We start from the raw sequence: 18,748 nt of genomic DNA, 5'->3' as shown, positions 1-18,748 counted from the left end.
TATGGTAACTGCCATTCACTGACTTATGAACCAACCATCCATTATTTGGTCACCTGTCTTAGGTTGCTAATGAATGTTATTTGTCATGTCTTTGTTCATTTTGTCTTTGATGAAGACACAGTAGTGTTGAAATGTTGCTGTGTTTGTAAAATTAAAAGGCTGAAAATGTATCAGTGTGTTCCAGACCTATCAAGCTCTTTACATTTTAATTAGCAGTTCAGATCTTTTAATTCATCATCCTCTGACTGAACTACATTATTTACTGTATTTACTCTTTTACAGACTATCTGGCTGTGGTCTCATGGAAGAGTCTTGCAAATCTCTCACATCAGTTCTACAAACAGAAAACTCACTGAGAGAGCTGGAGATGAATAATAATGACCTGCAGAATTCAGGAGTGGAGCAGCTCTGTGCTGGACTGAAGAGTTCACACTGTAAACTGGAGATTCTCAGGTGAGTTTCTGTGACTATTTTTGAATATAAATAAAGAGCCATTTTAAAAAGGTCAGTGTCAACTCCCTTATAGTACAGTATTAAACAAACATTGCCAGACAAGGCAGTGCAAGGAAATATACACTTTTATATTATATTATAAAGTTATCTTCTCTAAATATTTCTAAATATAGTTTTCTGTTGAAACCTCACTGCATTTCATTAAATAACCACACTGTGGAGACAAAGAGTTACATTTGTGATGCATGAGCGTTTATTCAAGTCTAGAAGAGAAATATAACATTGTAAAGAGGAGACACAGATGAGTCCTTGTCCACATGTACAGGTGTATTTATTACAATGCTGCTTCAACTAGGCGCTTTGGCATTTTGTCCACAAGCTGCATTTTTGGTCACCTGAGAGCAGACATTTAGCAAAATGTCTTACAGGATGAATATATTCAGAAACTCCAACAGCTGTGTTGTAAACTGAAGTGTTCTAATGTAAGATTTTCACTGAGTGATTTTATCTAGTTTATGTATGGAAACACTGTAAACATCAGTCATTCTAATCTCTCTGCAAATAAAAGCCCTTAAAATCTTAATTAAAACATTTAAAGCTGAACCATTGAGGTTCTGGACACATTACAGGACTCTTTTACAATCACACGATTCCCTTGCATTTATGGGTGGGAGACCCTGTTCTCAATATGATCTACACGGTGTGTTCAACATATGTTGAGATGAGCTGAACTGACAGCCGTGCTGGAGGAAAGAACGCAACAAGTTAATATTCATTCAATAGAACTGAAAAGTTTATTGGTTATTCCTTAAGATAAACCTGTGATCTCTCTCCACGGGTGTTTTTATGAAACATGTATCTGGCTAATATTAGTAACCTTAAGCTTGCCAAGTTACAATATATTGTTGGTTACTACACCTAGATACCTCATGCTAACATCATGTTAGCTTGACTTAGGAGTGAATGTTGGCTGCTAATTTTTTCATCAAGCCAGAGACATCAAACAAAAATAGAACAGTGATAGTAGAAGATGTGGAGTCAGCAGAGAGAGAAACTGAGCAGACAGCTGACAGTAAACTCAGGACATCTGAACACAGTAGTGAGGAACAATGTTCAGCACTGGACGAGTGAACCTGTGGACTTAATTACAAGAGAGAAAGAAAGACACACAAGACACAGTAATCAATAATCAGGAGATTAGGAGGAGAGAAGGAGTGAAGTGTGTGTGTGTGTGTGTGTGTGTGTGTGTGTATGTGTGTGTGTGTGTGTGTGTGTGTGTGTGTGTGTGTGTGTGTGTGTGTGTGTGTGTGTGTGTGTGTCACACTGGGTGCCTGATGTACTGTAACAAAGCTAATGAGGCTAATGTTAGCTTCCTTAAATCTAAGGAAATTGCTAGAATATAAAATACTCCTGCTTGTTCATTTACAGTTAGTATAGAGAGACAGAAAACAACCAGGATGAAGAGAAAGAGTAATGCTATTGCCATGGCCACCTTCTTTAGTAAGAAGACAGCAGGAGAGAGAAAAGACAGAAGATGGTGAAAGTGTCCAGGAGGAGGACATGGAAGAGAGTGGACACAGCAGATAGAGACAGAGGAGCCAGCTGTGTCTACTCTCACTGTAGCCCCACAGCTCTGCTGTAGTGTCAGCTGTGTCCACTCTCACTGTAGCCCCACAGGTCTGCTGTAGTGTCAGCTGTGTCCACTCTCACTGTAGTCCCACAGCTCTGCTGTAGTGTCAGCTGTGTCCACTCTCACTGTAGCCCCACAGGTCTGCTGTAGTGTCAGCTGTGTCCACTCTCACTGTAGTCCCACAGCTCTGCTGTAGTGTCAGCTGTGTCCACTCTCACTGTAGCCCCACAGGTCTGCTGTAGTGTCAGCTGTGTCCACTCTCACTGTAGCCCCACAGGTCTGCTGTAGTGTCAGCTGTGTCCACTCTCAATGTAGCCCCACAGGTCTGCTGTAGTGTCAGCTGTGTCCACTCTCACTGTAGCCCCACAGGTCTCCTGTAGTGTCAGCTGTGTCCACTCTCAATGTAGCCCCACAGGTCTGCTGTAGTGTCAGCTGTGTCCACTCTCACTGTAGCCCCACAGGTCTCCTGTAGTGTCAGCTGTGTCCACTCTCACTGTAGCCCCACTGGTCTGCTGTAGTGTCAGCTGTGTCCACTCTGACTGTAGCCCCAGAGGTCTGCTGACTTGTTTAGTTGTTGTTTTTTTGTGTTAATGTAAATGGTTGATTTTAGTGAATAAATTAGTTGTGTGAAGTAGCGATATTGTGAGTTGAAGTTCTGATCCAACTGAAACATGTGAACCGTCCTCTTCTCCCCAGTATTTTACTGCACACATGCAGTCCATGAAGGACAAACGCCAGGGACACATTTCATGTCAGCAGCGGACATGAGATAGTTGCCTCACACACACTTAACTGACTGATGGGTTCTGCCTCACACACACCTGACTGACTGATGGGGTCTGAGTCATACACACCTGACTGACTGATGGGGTCTGCCTCACACACACTTGACTGACTGATGGGGTCCCTGACTCAATTATTGAACCCCCGGGATTCTCGGTGCACCACAAAGACAGAACTCAGGACCTCACTTGGAAAAGCAAAGGCAGAGGAGAATGTTTCATGATCAGTGACTCATAGTGTGAGCACAGGAATGTAAACACTAGTAAAAGATTATGCTGTCTGCATTCTGTCCATTCCTCCATAATCACTACTGCAGTGTTCTTCCCACCATCATTACTACTGCAGTGTTCATACACTAATATTCACTACTGCAATGTTCATTCCTCCATAATCAATACTGCAGTGTTCATTACTCCATAATCACTAATGCAGTGTTTATTCCTCCATAATCACTACTCTGCATGTCTTCCAACAATATTTTCTGTTTGTATATTAGTGTATTTGAATTTGTGAAACATTGAATGAGATCTATGTTGTTCTGTTTCCTGTTATGGTGTTAGGGGTGGGATATTTTGATATTTGGACTCTGATTATGGTAACTGCCATTCACTGACTTATGAACCAACCATCCATTATTTGGTCACCTGTCTTAGGTTGCTAATGAATGTTATTTATCATGTCTTTGTTCGTTTTGTCTTTGATGAAGACACAGTAGTGTTGAAATGTTGCTGTGTTTGTAAAATTAAAAGGCTGAAAATGTATCAGTGTGTTCCAGACCTATCAAGCTCTTTACATTTTTATTAGCAGTTCAGATCTTTTAATTCATCATCCTCTGACTGAACTACATTATTTACTGTATTTACTCTTTTACAGACTATCTGGCTGTGGTCTCACGGAAGATTCTTGCAAATCTCTCACATCAGTTCTACAAACAGAAAACTCACTGAGAGAGCTGGCGATGAATAATAATGACCTGCAGAATTCAGGAGTGGAGCAGCTCTGTGCTGGACTGAAGAGTTCACACTGTAAACTGGAGATTCTCAGGTGAGTTTCTGTGACTATTTTTGAATGTAAATAAAGAGCCATTTTAAAATGGTCAGTGTCAACTCCCTTATAGTACAGTATTAAACAAACATTCCCAGACAAGGCAATGCAAGGAAATTGACACTTTTATATTATATTATAAAGTTCTCTTCTCTAAATATTTCTAAATATAGTTTTCTGTTTAAACCTCACTGCATTTCATTAAATAACCACACTGTGGAGACAAAGAGCTACATTTGTGATGCATGAGCGGTTATTCAAGTCTAGAAGAGAAATATAACATTGTAAAGAGGATACACAGATGAGTCCTTGTCCACATGTACAGGTGTATTTATTACAATGCTGCTTCAACTAGGCGCTTTGGCATTTTGTCCACAAGCTGCATTTTTGGGCACCTGAGAGCAGAAATTTAGCAAAATGTCTTACAGGATGAATATATTCAGAAACTCCAACAGCTGTGTTGTAAACTGAAGTGTTCTAATGTAAGATTTTCACTGAGTGATTTTGTCTAGTTTATGTATGAAAACACTGTAAACATCAGTCATTCTAATCTCTCTGCAAATAAAAGCCCTTAAAATCTTAATTAAAACATTTAAAGCTGAACCATTGAGGTTCTGGACACGTAACAGGACTGTTTTACAATCACACGATTCCCTTGCATTTATGGGTGGGAGACCCTGTTCTCATTATGATCTACACGGTGTGTTCAACATATGTTGAGATGAGCTGAACTGACAGCCGTGCTGGAAGAAAGAACGCAACAAATTAATATTCATTCAATAGAACTGAAAAGTATATTGGTTATTCCTTAAGATAAACCTGTGGTCTCTCTCCACGGGTGTTTTTATGAAACATGTATCTGGCTAATATTAGTAACTTTAAGCTTGCCAAGTTACAGTATATTGTTGGTTACTACACCTAGATACCTCACGCTAACGTCGTATTAGCTTGACGTAGGAGTGAATGTTGGCTGCTAATTTTTTAATTAAGCCAGAGACATCAAACAAAAATAGAACAGTGATAGAAGAAGATGTGGAGTCAGCAGAGAGAGAAACTGAGCAGACAGCTGACAGTAAACTCAGGACATCTGAACACAGTAGTGAGGAACAATGTTCAGCACTGGACGAGTGAACCTATGGACTTAATTACAAGAGAGAAAGAAAGACACACAAGACACAGTAATCAGGAGATTAGGAGGAGAGAAGGAGTGAAGTGTGTGTGTGTGTGTGTGTGTGTGTGTGTGTGTGTGTGTGTGTGTGTGTGTGTGTGTGTGTGTGTGTGTGTGTGTGTGTGGCATGCTGGGTGCCTGATGTACTGTAACAAAGCTAATGAGGCTAATGTTAGCTTCCTTAAATCTAAGGAAATTGCTAGAATATAAAATACTCCTGCTTGTTCGTTTACAGTTAGTATAGAGAGACAGAAAACAACCAGGATGAAGAGAAAGAGTAATGCTATTGCCATGGCCACCTTCTTTAGTAAGAAGACAGCAGGAGAGAGAAAAGACAGAAGAACTTGATGGTGAAAGTGTCCAGGAGGAGGACATGGAAGAGAGTGAACACAGCAGACAGGGACAAAGGAGCCAGCTGTGTCCACTCTCACTGTAGCCCCACAGGTCTGCTGTAGTGTCAGCTGTGTCCACTCTCACTGTAGTCCCACAGCTCTGCTGTAGTGTCAGCTGTGTCCACTCTCACTGTAGCCCCACAGGTCTGCTGTAGTGTCAGCTGTGTCCACTCTCACTGTAGCCCCACAGGTCTGCTGTAGTGTCAGCTGTGTCCACTCTCACTGTAGCCCCACAGCTCTGCTGTAGTGTCAGCTGTGTCCACTCTCACTGTAGCCCCACAGCTCTGCTGTAGTGTCAGCTGTGTCCACTCTCATTGTAGTCCCACAGCTCTGCTGTAGTGTCAGCTGTGTCCACTCTCACTGTAGCCCCACACGTCTGCTGTAGTGTCAGCTGTGTCCACTCTCATTGTAGCCCCACAGGTCTGCTGTAGTGTCAGCTGTGTCCACTCTCACTGTAGCCCCACAGGTCTGCTGTAGTGTCAGCTGTGTCCACTCTCAATGTAGCCCCACAGGTCTGCTGTAGTGTCAGCTGTGTCCACTCTCACTGTAGTCCCACAGCTCTGCTGTAGTGTCAGCTGTGTCCACTCTCACTGTAGCCCCACAGGTCTCCTGTAGTGTCAGCTGTGTCCACTCTCACTGTAGCCCCACTGGTCTGCTGTAGTGTCAGCTGTATCCACTCTGACTGTAGCCCCAGAGGTCTGCTGACTTGTTTAGTTGTTGTTTTTTTGTGTTAATGTAAATGGTTGATTTTAGTGAATAAATTAGTTGTGTGAAGTAGCGATATTGTGAGTTGAAGTTCTGATCCAACTGAAACATGTGAACCGTCCTCTTCTCCCCAGTATTTTACTGCACACATACAGTCCATGAAGGACAAACGCCAGGGACACATTTCATGTCAACAGCAGACATGAGATAGTTGCCTCACACACACTTAACTGACTGATGGGTTCTGCCTCACACACACCTGACTGACTGATGGGGTCTGAGTCATACACACCTGACTGACTGATGGGGTCTGCCTCACACACACTTGACTGACTGATGGGGTCCCTGACTCAATTATTGAACCCCCGGGATTCTCGGTGCACCACAAAGACAGAACTCAGGACCTCACTGGGAAAAGCAAAGGCAGAGGAGAATGTTTCATGATCAGTGACTCATAGTGTGAGCACAGGAATGTAAACACTAGTAAAAGATTATGCTGTCTGCATTCTGTCCATTCCTCCATAATCACTACTGCAGTGTTCATCCCACCATCATTACTACTGCAGTGTTCATACACTAATATTCACTACTGCAATGTTCATTCCTCCATAATCAATACTGCAGTGTTCATTACTCCATAATCACTAATGCAGTGTTTATTCCTCCATAATCACTACTCTGCATGTCTTCCAACAATATTTTCTGTTTGTATATTAGTGTATTTGAATTTGTGAAACATTGAATGAGATCTATGTTGTTCTGTTTCCTGTTATGGTGTTAGGGGTGGGATATTTTGATATTTGGACTCTGATTATGGTAACTGCCATTCACTGACTTATGAACCAACCATCCATTATTTGGTCACCTGTCTTAGGTTGCTAATGAATGTTATTTATCATGTCTTTGTTCGTTTTGTCTTTGATGAAGACACAGTAGTGTTGAAATGTTGCTGTGTTTGTAAAATTAAAAGGCTGAAAATGTATCAGTGTGTTCCAGACCTATCAAGCTCTTTACATTTTTATTAGCAGTTCAGATCTTTTAATTCATCATCCTCTGACTGAACTACATTATTTACTGTATTTACTCTTTTACAGACTATCTGGCTGTGGTCTCATGGAAGATTCTTGCAAATCTCTCACATCAGTTCTACAAACAGAAAACTCACTGAGAGAGCTGGCGATGAATAATAATGACCTGCAGAATTCAGGAGTGGAGCAGCTCTGTGCTGGACTGAAGAGTTCACACTGTAAACTGGAGATTCTCAGGTGAGTTTCTGTGACTATTTTTGAATGTAAATAAAGAGCCATTTTAAAAAGGTCAGTGTCAACTCCCTTATAGTACAGTATTAAACAAACATTCCCAGACAAGGCAATGCAAGGAAATTGACACTTTTATATTATATTATAAAGTTCTCTTCTCTAAATATTTCTAAATATAGTTTTCTGTTTAAACCTCACTGCATTTCATTAAATAACCACACTGTGGAGACAAAGAGTTACATTTGTGATGCATGAGCGGTTATTCAAGTCTAGAAGAGAAATATAACATTGTAAAGAGGAGACACAGATGAGTCCTTGTCCACATGTACAGGTGTATTTATTACAATGCTGCTTCAACTAGGCGCTTTGGCATTTTGTCCACAAGCTGCATTTTTGGTCACCTGAGAGCAGAAATTTAGCAAAATGTCTTACAGGATGAATATATTCAGAAACTCCAACAGCTGTGTTGTAAACTGAAGTGTTCTAATGTAAGATTTTCACTGAGTGATTTTGTCTAGTTTATGTATGAAAACACTGTAAACATCAGTCATTCTAATCTCTCTGCAAATAAAAGCCCTTAAAATCTTAATTAAAACATTTAAAGCTGAACCATTGAGGTTCTGGACACGTAACAGGACTGTTTTACAATCACACGATTCCCTTGCATTTATGGGTGGGAGACCCTGTTCTCATTATGATCTACACGGTGTGTTCAACATATGTTGAGATGAGCTGAACTGACAGCCGTGCTGGAAGAAAGAACGCAACAAATTAATATTCATTCAATAGAACTGAAAAGTTTATTGGTTATTCCTTAAGATAAACCTGTGGTCTCTCTCCACGGGTGTTTTTATGAAACATGTATCTGGCTAATATTAGTAACTTTAAGCTTGCCAAGTTACAGTATATTGTTGGTTACTACACCTAGATACCTCACGCTAACGTCGTATTAGCTTGACGTAGGAGTGAATGTTGGCTGCTAATTTTTTAATTAAGCCAGAGACATCAAACAAAAATAGAACAGTGATAGAAGAAGATGTGGAGTCAGCAGAGAGAGAAACTGAGCAGACAGCTGACAGTAAACTCAGGACATCTGAACACAGTAGTGAGGAACAATGTTCAGCACTGGACGAGTGAACCTATGGACTTAATTACAAGAGAGAAAGAAAGACACACAAGACACAGTAATCAGGAGATTAGGAGGAGAGAAGGAGTGAAGTGTGTGTGTGTGTGTGTGTGTGTGTGTGTGTGTGTGTGTGTGTGTGTGTGTGTGTGTGTGTGTGTGGCATGCTGGGTGCCTGATGTACTGTAACAAAGCTAATGAGGCTAATGTTAGCTTCCTTAAATCTAAGGAAATTGCTAGAATATAAAATACTCCTGCTTGTTCGTTTACAGTTAGTATAGAGAGACAGAAAACAACCAGGATGAAGAGAAAGAGTAATGCTATTGCCATGGCCACCTTCTTTAGTAAGAAGACAGCAGGAGAGAGAAAAGACAGAAGAACTTGATGGTGAAAGTGTCCAGGAGGAGGACATGGAAGAGAGTGAACACAGCAGACAGGGACAAAGGAGCCAGCTGTGTCCACTCTCACTGTAGCCCCACAGGTCTGCTGTAGTGTCAGCTGTGTCCACTCTCACTGTAGTCCCACAGCTCTGCTGTAGTGTCAGCTGTGTCCACTCTCACTGTAGCCCCACAGGTCTGCTGTAGTGTCAGCTGTGTCCATTCTCACTGTAGCCCCACAGGTCTGCTGTAGTGTCAGCTGTGTCAACTCTCACTGTAGCCCCACAGCTCTGCTGTAGTGTCAGCTGTGTCCACTCTCACTGTAGCCCCACAGCTCTGTTGTAGTGTCAGCTGTGTCCACTCTCATTGTAGTCCCACAGCTCTGCTGTAGTGTCAGCTGTGTCCACTCTCACTGTAACCCCACAGGTCTGCTGTAGTGTCAGCTGTGTCCACTCTCACTGTAGCCCCACACGTCTGCTGTAGTGTCAGCTGTGTCCACTCTCACTGTAGCCCCACAGGTCTGCTGTAGTGTCAGCTGTGTCCACTCTCACTGTAGTCCCACAGGTCTGCTGTAGTGTCAGCTGTGTCCACTCTGACTGTAGCCCCACAGGTCTGCTGTAGTGTCAGCTGTGTCCACTCTCACTGTAGCCCCACAGGTCTGCTGTAGTGTCAGCTGTGTCCACTCTGACTGTAGCCCCAGAGGTCTGCTGACTTGTTTAGTTGTTGTTTTTTTGTGTTAATGTAAATGGTTGATTTTAGCGAATAAATTAGTTGTGTGAAGTAGCGATATTGTCAGTTGAAGTTCTGATCCAACTGAAACATGTGAACCGTCCTCTTCTCCCCAGTATTTTACTGCACACATGCAGTCCATGAAGGACAAACTCCAGGGACACATTTCATGTCAACAGCAGACATGAGATAGTTGCCTCACACACACTTAACTGACTGATGGGTTCTGAGTCACACACACTTAACTGACTGATTGTGTCTGAGTCACACACACACCTGACTGACTGATGGGGTGTGAGTCACACACACACCTGACTGACTGATGGGGTGTGAGTCACACACACACCTGACTGACTGATCGGTTTTGAGTCACACACACCTGACTGACTGATGGGGTCCCTGACTCAGCTATTGAGCCTCCGGGATTCTCGGTGCACCACAAAGACAGAACTGAGGACCTCACTGGGAAAAGCAAAGGCAGAAGAGAATGTTTCATGATCAGTGACTCATAGTGTGAGCACAGGAATGTAAACACTAGTAAAAGATTATGCTGTCTGCATTCTGTCCAATCAATACTGCAGTGTTTATTCCTCCATAATCACTACTGCAGTGTTTATTCCTCCATAATCACTACTGCGGTGTTTATTCTTCCATAATCAATACTGCAGTGTTTATTCCTCTATAAGCAATACTACAGTGTTTATTCCTCCATAATCACTAATGCAGTGTTTATTCCTCCATAATCACTACTCTGCATGTCTTCCAACAATATTTTCTGTTTGTATATTAGTGTATTTGAATTTGTGAAACATTAAATGAGATCTATGTTGTTCTGTTTCCTTTTATGGTGTTAGGGGTGGGATATTTTGATATTTGGACTCTGATTATGGTAACTGCCATTCACTGACTTATGAGCCAACCATCCATTATTTGGTCACCTGTCTTAGGTTGATAATGAATGTTATTTGTCATGTCTTTGTTCGTTTTGTCTTTGATGAAGACACAGTAGTGTTGAAATGTTGCTGTGTTTGTAAAATTAAAAGGCTGAAAATGTATCAGTGTGTTCCAGACCTATCAAGCTCTTTTCATTTTTATTAGCAGTTCAGATCTTTTAATTCATCATCCTCTGACTGAACTACATTATTTACTGTATTTAATCTTTTACAGACTATCTGGCTGTGGTCTCACGGAAGAGTCTTGCAAATCTCTCACATCAGTTCTACAGACAGAAAACTCACTGAGAGAGCTGGAGATGAATAATAATGACCTGCAGAATTCAGGAGTGGAGCAGCTCTGTGCTGGACTGAAGAGTTCACACTGTAAACTGGAGATTCTCAGGTGAGTTTCTGTGACTATTTTTGAATGTAAATAAAGAGCCATTTTAAAACGGTCAGTGTCAACTCCCTTATAGTACAGTATTAAACAAACATTCCCAGACAAGGCAATGCAAGGAAATTGACACTTTTATATTATATTATAAAGTTCTCTTCTCTAAATATTTCTAAATATAGTTTTCTGTTGAAACCTCACTGCATTTCATTAAATAACCACACTGTGAAGACAAAGAGTTACATTTGTGATGCATGAGCGTTTATTCAAGTCTAGAAGAGAAATATAACATTGTAAAGAGGCGACACAGATGAGTCCTTGTCCACATGTACAGGTGTATTTATTACAATGCTGCTTCAACTAGGCGCTTTGGTATTTTGTCCACAAGCTGCATTTTTGGTCACCTGAGAGCAGAAATTTAGCAAAATGTCTTACAGGATGAATATATTCAGAAACTCCAACAGCTGTGTTGTAAACTGAAGTGTTCTAATGTAAGATTTTCAGAGTGATTTTATCTAGTTTATGTATGAAAACACTGTAAACACACTGAGTGTGTATGTGGTGCATAGCATGTGTGGTGTTTTGTATTACATCAGAACTTTAGATCAGACATTTCTGCACCCATAATTCATCATTTGATACTACATAATGCAGATACACTGAGAATTATAACCACACGTAGAAATATAATCACACGTAGAATTCTAACCAAATGTAGCAATATAACTATATGTAGAAATATAACCACAGACAGAATTATAAACACTTGTAGAATTATAACTAAATGTAGAATTATAACCACACACAGAATTTTTGGAAACTTGAAATACAACCTTTTTCAAGGGGATGAATCAAAGAATGGAAGATACTTGTAAGTGATATAAAATATTAACTGCTGGACAGAAATGAAACCTTTCTCAGGTAATAATATTTATGTTTATGTAACCCACACCCTTGATTTACTGGTGATGATTCATTCAAATTGTAATCTTATGGGTTAATTAATGATTCCCTGCCTGACCTCATGTGAAATGTCATAATCTGATAAGGAATTAAACAGTATGTAGTTTATTATACACTATAATAGTGGTTTTACCACTGTATTAACTTGTGTACCCTGAAATTCCTCTGTGCTGTAAGCCCATTTTAGTGTGTCACCACAAGATGTCCTCTGGTCCCATCTGTCCCCCCAATAAATATGTTCTGCAGGCCTCAACTGGACATTTGGTGCTAAAATTATTTCCCAGCCAGTAAATCAGACCTCACACTGATTAGTTCAGGACCAATATGACTACTGTATATACACAGTAAACTAGACCTCACACTGTTTAGTTCAGGGCCAATATAACTACTGTTTATACACAGTAAACCAGACCTCACCCTGTTTAGTTCAGAGCCAATATGATTACTGTTTATACACAGTAAACCAGACCTCACCCTGTTTAGTTCAGAGCCAATATGACTACTGTTTATACACAGTAAACCAGACCTCACACTGTTTAGTTCATGGCCAATATGACTACTGTTTATACACAGTAAACCAGACCTCACACTGTTTAGTTCAGGGCCAATATGACTACTGTTTATACACAGTAAACCAGACCTGACACTGTTTAGTTCAGGGCCAATATGACTACTGTTTGAAATCTTATTTATTACACAGATTGACACAAGTATGTTTCATTTACTGTTTATAATGCTTCACCTCAATTGAAACATGTGTGAGGGAGAGACAGAACTATTATTTGTGTGTGTGTGTGTGTGTGTGTGTGTGTGTGTGTGTGTGTGTGTGTGTGTGTGTGTGTGTGTGTGTGTGTGTGTGTGTGAGAGAGAGAGAAACACAACTATTATCTGTGTGTGTGTGTGTGTGTGTGTGTGTGTGTGTGTGCGTGCATGTGTATGAGAGAGAAATAGAGAGAGAGAGAGACAGAGAGAGAGACAGATCTATTATTTGTAAGTGTGAGACAGAACTATTATCTGTGAGTTTGTGTGTGTGTGAAATAGAGAGAGAGAGACAGACAGATCTATTTTTGTGTGTTAGAGAGGCAGAACTATTATCTGTGTGTGACCACCACTGATGGAATGTGTTCCTCACTGGACCCCTTGCTGTGCTCCTTGTCTTTCTGCTTCCTCCATACAGGAGAACAAACACTGACCACAGAAAATACTTAAAACCACAAGATGTCTGGAGGGCTCAGAAGTTCAGAAACAATAGTGAAGGTGTTTTGCAGGGAAAAGATATAAAATACAAATAGTGGGAGAGTCAAGGCACTGTTCTGTTTAAAAAAAAGAGAAAAAAATGTGTAAAACTCTTATTTAATGCATTGATCATAGCAACACTCTAATACAATGGTTATGCTACAGTTTTAATGTGTCCAAGCTACATCCCACACAATATAGTAACATGGCCGTCTTTAGGGTTCACAAATTATGAAGAACATCATCAGTATTATCTTACAGTGTTTGATGAATGGTAAAGGAGTGTTGGAGGCAGCCATCTTCAGTTGCTGGTTATTTCAGCTGCAGATGATTAGAGAGAGATACCAACCTTTATACATCTCTGTTATGTGCCAGTGTAGGGGGAGAGACCACAACAGACACTTTATTCTGAGCACAAACCATTATTACAAAAAAGTAATAGAGATCTACAAACATGCCAAATAAAAGCCAAACCCAACACATGCTCCGCCCCAAACCTGTCTTCATTAAACATAAACCAGAAGAGGGAAAAGAAAATACAGTAGTAGATGTAACAAGTTCAAATCCACTCAGTGAATGTACAGTAATCTTCTACACCCACGATATTTTATGTTGATACACGCAGCCACACAATAGACTACACTACCCAACACTGGCACAATGACCTGGGGGAGTTGTTCTAGGACAGAGCCAACTCTGGAAACTGAAGGTACAAATCTGTGTTCTATTAGCATGCCTGTGTTCAGTCTGTCTATTAAATCTAATCAGGCTGCAGTTATGGAGTGTTTGTAGTTTCACTGTAACTGTAGTGTGGTAGCAGCAGGGTGTGTTTGGGTGTGTGTAGGGCACCAGAATGGTCAGAAACAGTATAACACCATTATATGTAGTGAAGATAATGTTCCTAATATTTTTCTCAACTAAAACTGGGAGCACACGAAACAGCAGAAAACAATTTGGTCTAGAAATACAGTAATAACCTTGTGATTGTTGTCCTTGTGTTTTTAGGAAGTCTATGTTGACGTATTAAAAAATGTCAAAAGGTACAATAAAAACACTCCACAAATTTTTTAAATTGTACCATTTGAAAAAAAAAATGAAGGTAGTAATAACATGAATATCCAAGAAGCACTTGTATCCAGCAGTAACAGGAATATGAGTGATCAGGTTCTCATTTTGAGTGACAGTAATTTTATCCAATCAAATATGTGGTAGGACGGCCGGGGCAGCAGAATATTGAATGACGTCATTACAGTGGCCAATAGCATCAGGGGAGCTGTTTTAACTTACTGAGGTGAAGAGAACTGTAGTGGATCATGAAAATGACAGAAAATCTCAAACTGGAATTGGAGGATATTTGCTGCTATGGTGATTTCCAAGAGAAAAGGAAAATACCAGAAAGGGACAGACAAAAAGTAAAAGTAGATGGACTAAGACAGACAGACAAAGCCTGTATGAGTTTTTCACTCAATCTCTGATCGTCATTCATGGCTAACAGCTAACTAGGTAATGTTAGCAAAGAAAGTCTAGCTATGTTGATTTGTTTAGTTGTTTACTGTTCAGCACAGATATCTGACCAGCTAACAGTCTCAACAATTTGACCAAACTGTCAATAAGCAAGATTGGACTTCTTGTCTTTGCAACAATCAAGTTACAGTCTTTAGGAGAAATGCGGTTGGATCTTCACGTAGTTGAGAGCAGGAGGGAGGAGGGTGCGGGTGTGACGGGAGATTTGACGGGGATGTGATTTATAACATCTGGTGTTCATGAACTACAGCTGTGCATTAATCAGTCATGTCCCCTACATCAGTTTAAACACATTTAAACCTTGTAGCTAGGTTACAGGTGGTCACTAGGTTACAGGTGGTTACTAGGTTACAACCGCGATCACGCTATCCGCGCTTTAGCGATTCACGGTCAAGTCGTCCGCGCTTTAAATTATGCGCCTATATGCGCGATTTTACGGTATTTCGCTGTATTTTTAAGAGCTTCGATGGACTTGCACGTTTACTACATTTAAAAGTACAAAATACAGTTTACTTGATTGAACTACTTTAATTGCATAATTAGATTAAACACAATTGGTAATATATTTACACAGCTTAATAAGCATTGTGGAAAATGCTTTTTCTACATAATGTTTCTCAGAAGGTTATTATAGATCTTGACTGCCAGCTGAAACAGGGGTTATCACTAGTGAAATGTGGCAAATGTGCAGGGCAGGGGAACTCCAGGGCTGAAATATTCCACTGCCAATTGAATGGTGGCCCTTGGCCATCACCAGATCATTAATAAATCTATATTGAAGTTTTACATATTTTTATGAATTTTAACAAAATGCAAAAACAGTTCCACTACCACATGTGAGTAGAAGCCCTTGACTATTAGCAGAGTAAGTTTGGACACTCACTGTACAATGTTCATAAATCCATATTAAAGTCAAACTACCTTTAGGCGAAATAATGCACTCATTTTGTATAGACTGAATTTGCAGAGTATCAGCAGAGTAAGTTTGGACAGATTTCACTCTACTATTTTTCATAAACTCCTATTAAAATAATAATACCTTTGGGTGAATTCATGTTTCATTCAGGTTGATTTTGGATATCTATTTCTCAGAAATGTCCTATAAAGCCAAGACAGTTCCATGACCACATAAGAGTACATTTATATTTACTTTTACAGCATTTGGCAGATGCTTTTATCCAGAGTGACTTACATTGTAATATTTAGTGTATCTACTGTAGACTATATTGTATTGTCAGTTGTATCTACTTGCAGTCTAGCTATCTGTAATCTTGAGGACACTTGTGAAAGTCTTGCATCAGCTTTGCAACTTCCAAAAAAAGTATGCATCGCTTAGGATTCTTAGACTTTATCTCTGAGTCACAGGTCCAGAAATGTGACAGTGTTTTTACTCCTGTTATCACAGCCAGATGTAGAATTCTGCCAAGATTTTACTGGCATCATCTCATACAGTCTGACATGTAACAGTCTAATAAGACCACTGAAATCACACAGTGTAAGTCCAGCTTTGGGGTTCTTCTGATGTAGGTTAATAGTGCACTAGAGTTCTGAAGGGCTGAATAAAAATAAGAGCAAAAATAAACACAGACAGCAGCGATCTGGAGAAGAGTGAACAAAACCATCTGCCATGGAGGACGCCGGAGAGAGATGAGAGTGGAGGAACCTCCACTACAGTTACCAGCCTCTCTAGCTGCCCCATGCAGGCTGCTCTGGAAGTGCATCTCACTCTCTGTCTCTCTCTACCTGTTTCCCTCCTTTCTGCAGACTGTCTGGTTGTTTGGTCACAGAGGAAGGCTGTTCTTCTCTGGCTTCAACTCTGAGGTCAAACCCCTCCCACCTGAAAGAACTGGACCTGACATACAACCACCCAGGAGAGTCAGGAGTGAAGCTGCTCTCTGCTAGACTGGAGGATCCCCACTGCAGACTGGACACTCTCAGGTATGGAACGTTAGTGTGTGCATGCGTATGTGGGTTTGTTTGTGTGTGCTTACGTGTATGTGTGTGGGTGTGTGTGTGTGTGTGCATATGTGTTTCTGTGTTGGTGTCTGTGTGTGTTTATGAAAGAGTGAGAATGAGAAAATAATGAAAACTGAGTCTTCCATTCCTGAGTAGTGCAGTTCCCATATCATACTGTGGTGGCTGGTGAGTTCACTCTCCATCATTCTCCTGTAGGAACTGCTGAGTTTTAGTTGACATGCTACATTTCCTCAGCCTCCTCAGGAAGTACAGATGCTGTTCTGTCAGGAGTTTATAAACTCTGTTCCATTTTTTGAGGTTAGTTGTAATTCATTTATGAACCACAGGGTGTCAGTAGCAGCGAGTCGGTTTATGTGTGTAGCGATCGTAGAGTGAGAGAATACAACTCCAAGAGTTCTAGTTATTGTAGTTATTATAGTTATTGTAGTTATTATAGCCGTGCTAATGCAGTTGTCTGCGTACATCTCATACCTTTTGAAAACATTGTGGTTGTGTGTAGTTTATTGTATTGTTATTTGTAATCACAGATCATTATTTGGTGGATAATGTTATTCTCTGTGAAGTTTGCTGCATTGTGTTTTGTGTATATCGGTACTTGTTGTGGCTGGCTTGTTGTTGATTTGTCTTTCATGTGATTCAGTTTCACGTTTCCTCCTGTTGTCAATAAAACTGTGAACAAGAGCTGAACATTTTCAGAGTTCTGATGTCAGGAGAGTGTTAACCTGCAGGTCATGCTGGGTATCGTACATAAACAGAGGACACAGCAGATACTGTTGGGATTTCTTTATGATGTGGTGTTTGTTGTAGGTCCAGGTGAGGTCCTCACTGATGTGGGGTGTGTGTTGTAGGTCCAGGTGAGGTCCTCACTGATGTGGGGTGTGTGTGTTGTAGGTCCAGGTGAGGTCCTCACTGATGTGGTGTGTGTGTGTGTTGTAGGTCCAGGTGAGGTCTTCACTGATGTGGGGTGTGTGTGTTGTAGGTCCAGGTGAGGTCCTCACTGATGTGGGGTGTGTGTGTTGTAGGTCCAGGTGAGGTCCTCACTGATGTGGGGTGTGTGTGTTGTAGGACCAGGTGATGTCCTCACTGATGTGGGGTGTGTTGTGGGTCCAGGTGAGGTCCTCACTGATGTGAACTCCAGGAAGGTGAAGGAGTTCACCTCCATCTCTCCTGTCTGTAGTGGGGTGTGCTGCTGCTTCTCCTTCCCCCTTGGGTCAACAATCATCTTCTTGGTCTTGTCTGCATTCAGGGAGAGATTGTTGTCATGACACCATGTCACCATGTCTGTCACCTCCCTCCTGTATGCTGTCTCATCCAGTGATCAGTCAAACCAGTTTGATGATGCTGGTGTTATACTGGGCGGCCACACAGTCCTGGGGGGTCCCAGTGTTTTCAGTCCTTGTGCTGGATGTACATTGCCAGTTCTGACTGACTGATTCTGTCTGTTAGAAAGTTCAGCCCCATTTACAGAAGGAGGGTGTGAGTCCAGTGGTGAGTGTTTCAGTCAGTTTGGTTGGGGTGACTGTGTTGACTGCTGAGCTGTAATCAGTGAACAGCACTGGAACATAACTGTCCATGTCCTCCAGATGTGTGAGAGACGTTTGGATGTCAGTGCTGACAGTGTCCTCGGTGCACTGGTTCTGGTGGGCTGTAAACTGGTGGGGTCCTCTGGACAATAACGGACATTACAGTAGTAAGAATATAGACAATAAGGAGCAGAATAAGTAGTGAGATGGAGAAAAATAAATAAAGAAATATGGAACAATAAGCAATTAATGTCTAGTGTGGTTTTCTAGAAGTCCTTGTCTGGTCCCGACGGTGTGCACATGACCGAAACTCTTCCTGTATGAGATCATCCATGAAGGGCAGCGGGGAAGTAGCTGTGTGGGGTGGAGGTGTGGGGGGCTACAACAGGGGGCATCATGGGGTGGTGGGATTAGCCATGGCAGCTGAGACAGTAACGTCATGACATCAGGGGTAGGTGAACCTCAGCAGACAGAGAGACTAGATTATTAGACATGTCCAGGTAGAGGGTGTGTAAAGTAGGAAACTATGATGT

The 18,748-nt window shown here is 41.2% G+C and overlaps 1 protein-coding gene across 1 annotated transcript in view; it reads left to right on the top strand.

The window, feature by feature from the left end:
* Positions 1 to 18,117, top strand: part of LOC145659476 (NACHT, LRR and PYD domains-containing protein 3-like) — a 30,874-nt gene extending 12,757 nt beyond the window's left edge. The window contains exons 7-12 of the mRNA XM_081722241.1: positions 283 to 453; positions 3,740 to 3,910; positions 7,270 to 7,440; positions 10,831 to 11,001; positions 16,480 to 16,678; positions 18,112 to 18,117. Of these exons, the coding sequence (XP_081578367.1) occupies positions 283 to 453; positions 3,740 to 3,910; positions 7,270 to 7,440; positions 10,831 to 11,001; positions 16,480 to 16,678; positions 18,112 to 18,117 (889 nt within the window). The remainder of the gene's footprint in view (positions 1 to 282; positions 454 to 3,739; positions 3,911 to 7,269; positions 7,441 to 10,830; positions 11,002 to 16,479; positions 16,679 to 18,111) is intronic.
* The last annotated feature ends 631 nt before the right edge of the window (positions 18,118 to 18,748 follow it).

Source organism: Electrophorus electricus, chromosome 1 (assembly GCF_041902795.1).
Source record: "Electrophorus electricus isolate QZ-2024a chromosome 1, ASM4190279v1, whole genome shotgun sequence".
NCBI lineage: Eukaryota > Metazoa > Chordata > Actinopteri > Gymnotiformes > Gymnotidae > Electrophorus > Electrophorus electricus.
Note: the sequence above shows the minus strand (reverse complement) of the source record. Positions and strands in the feature narration are given on the sequence as shown.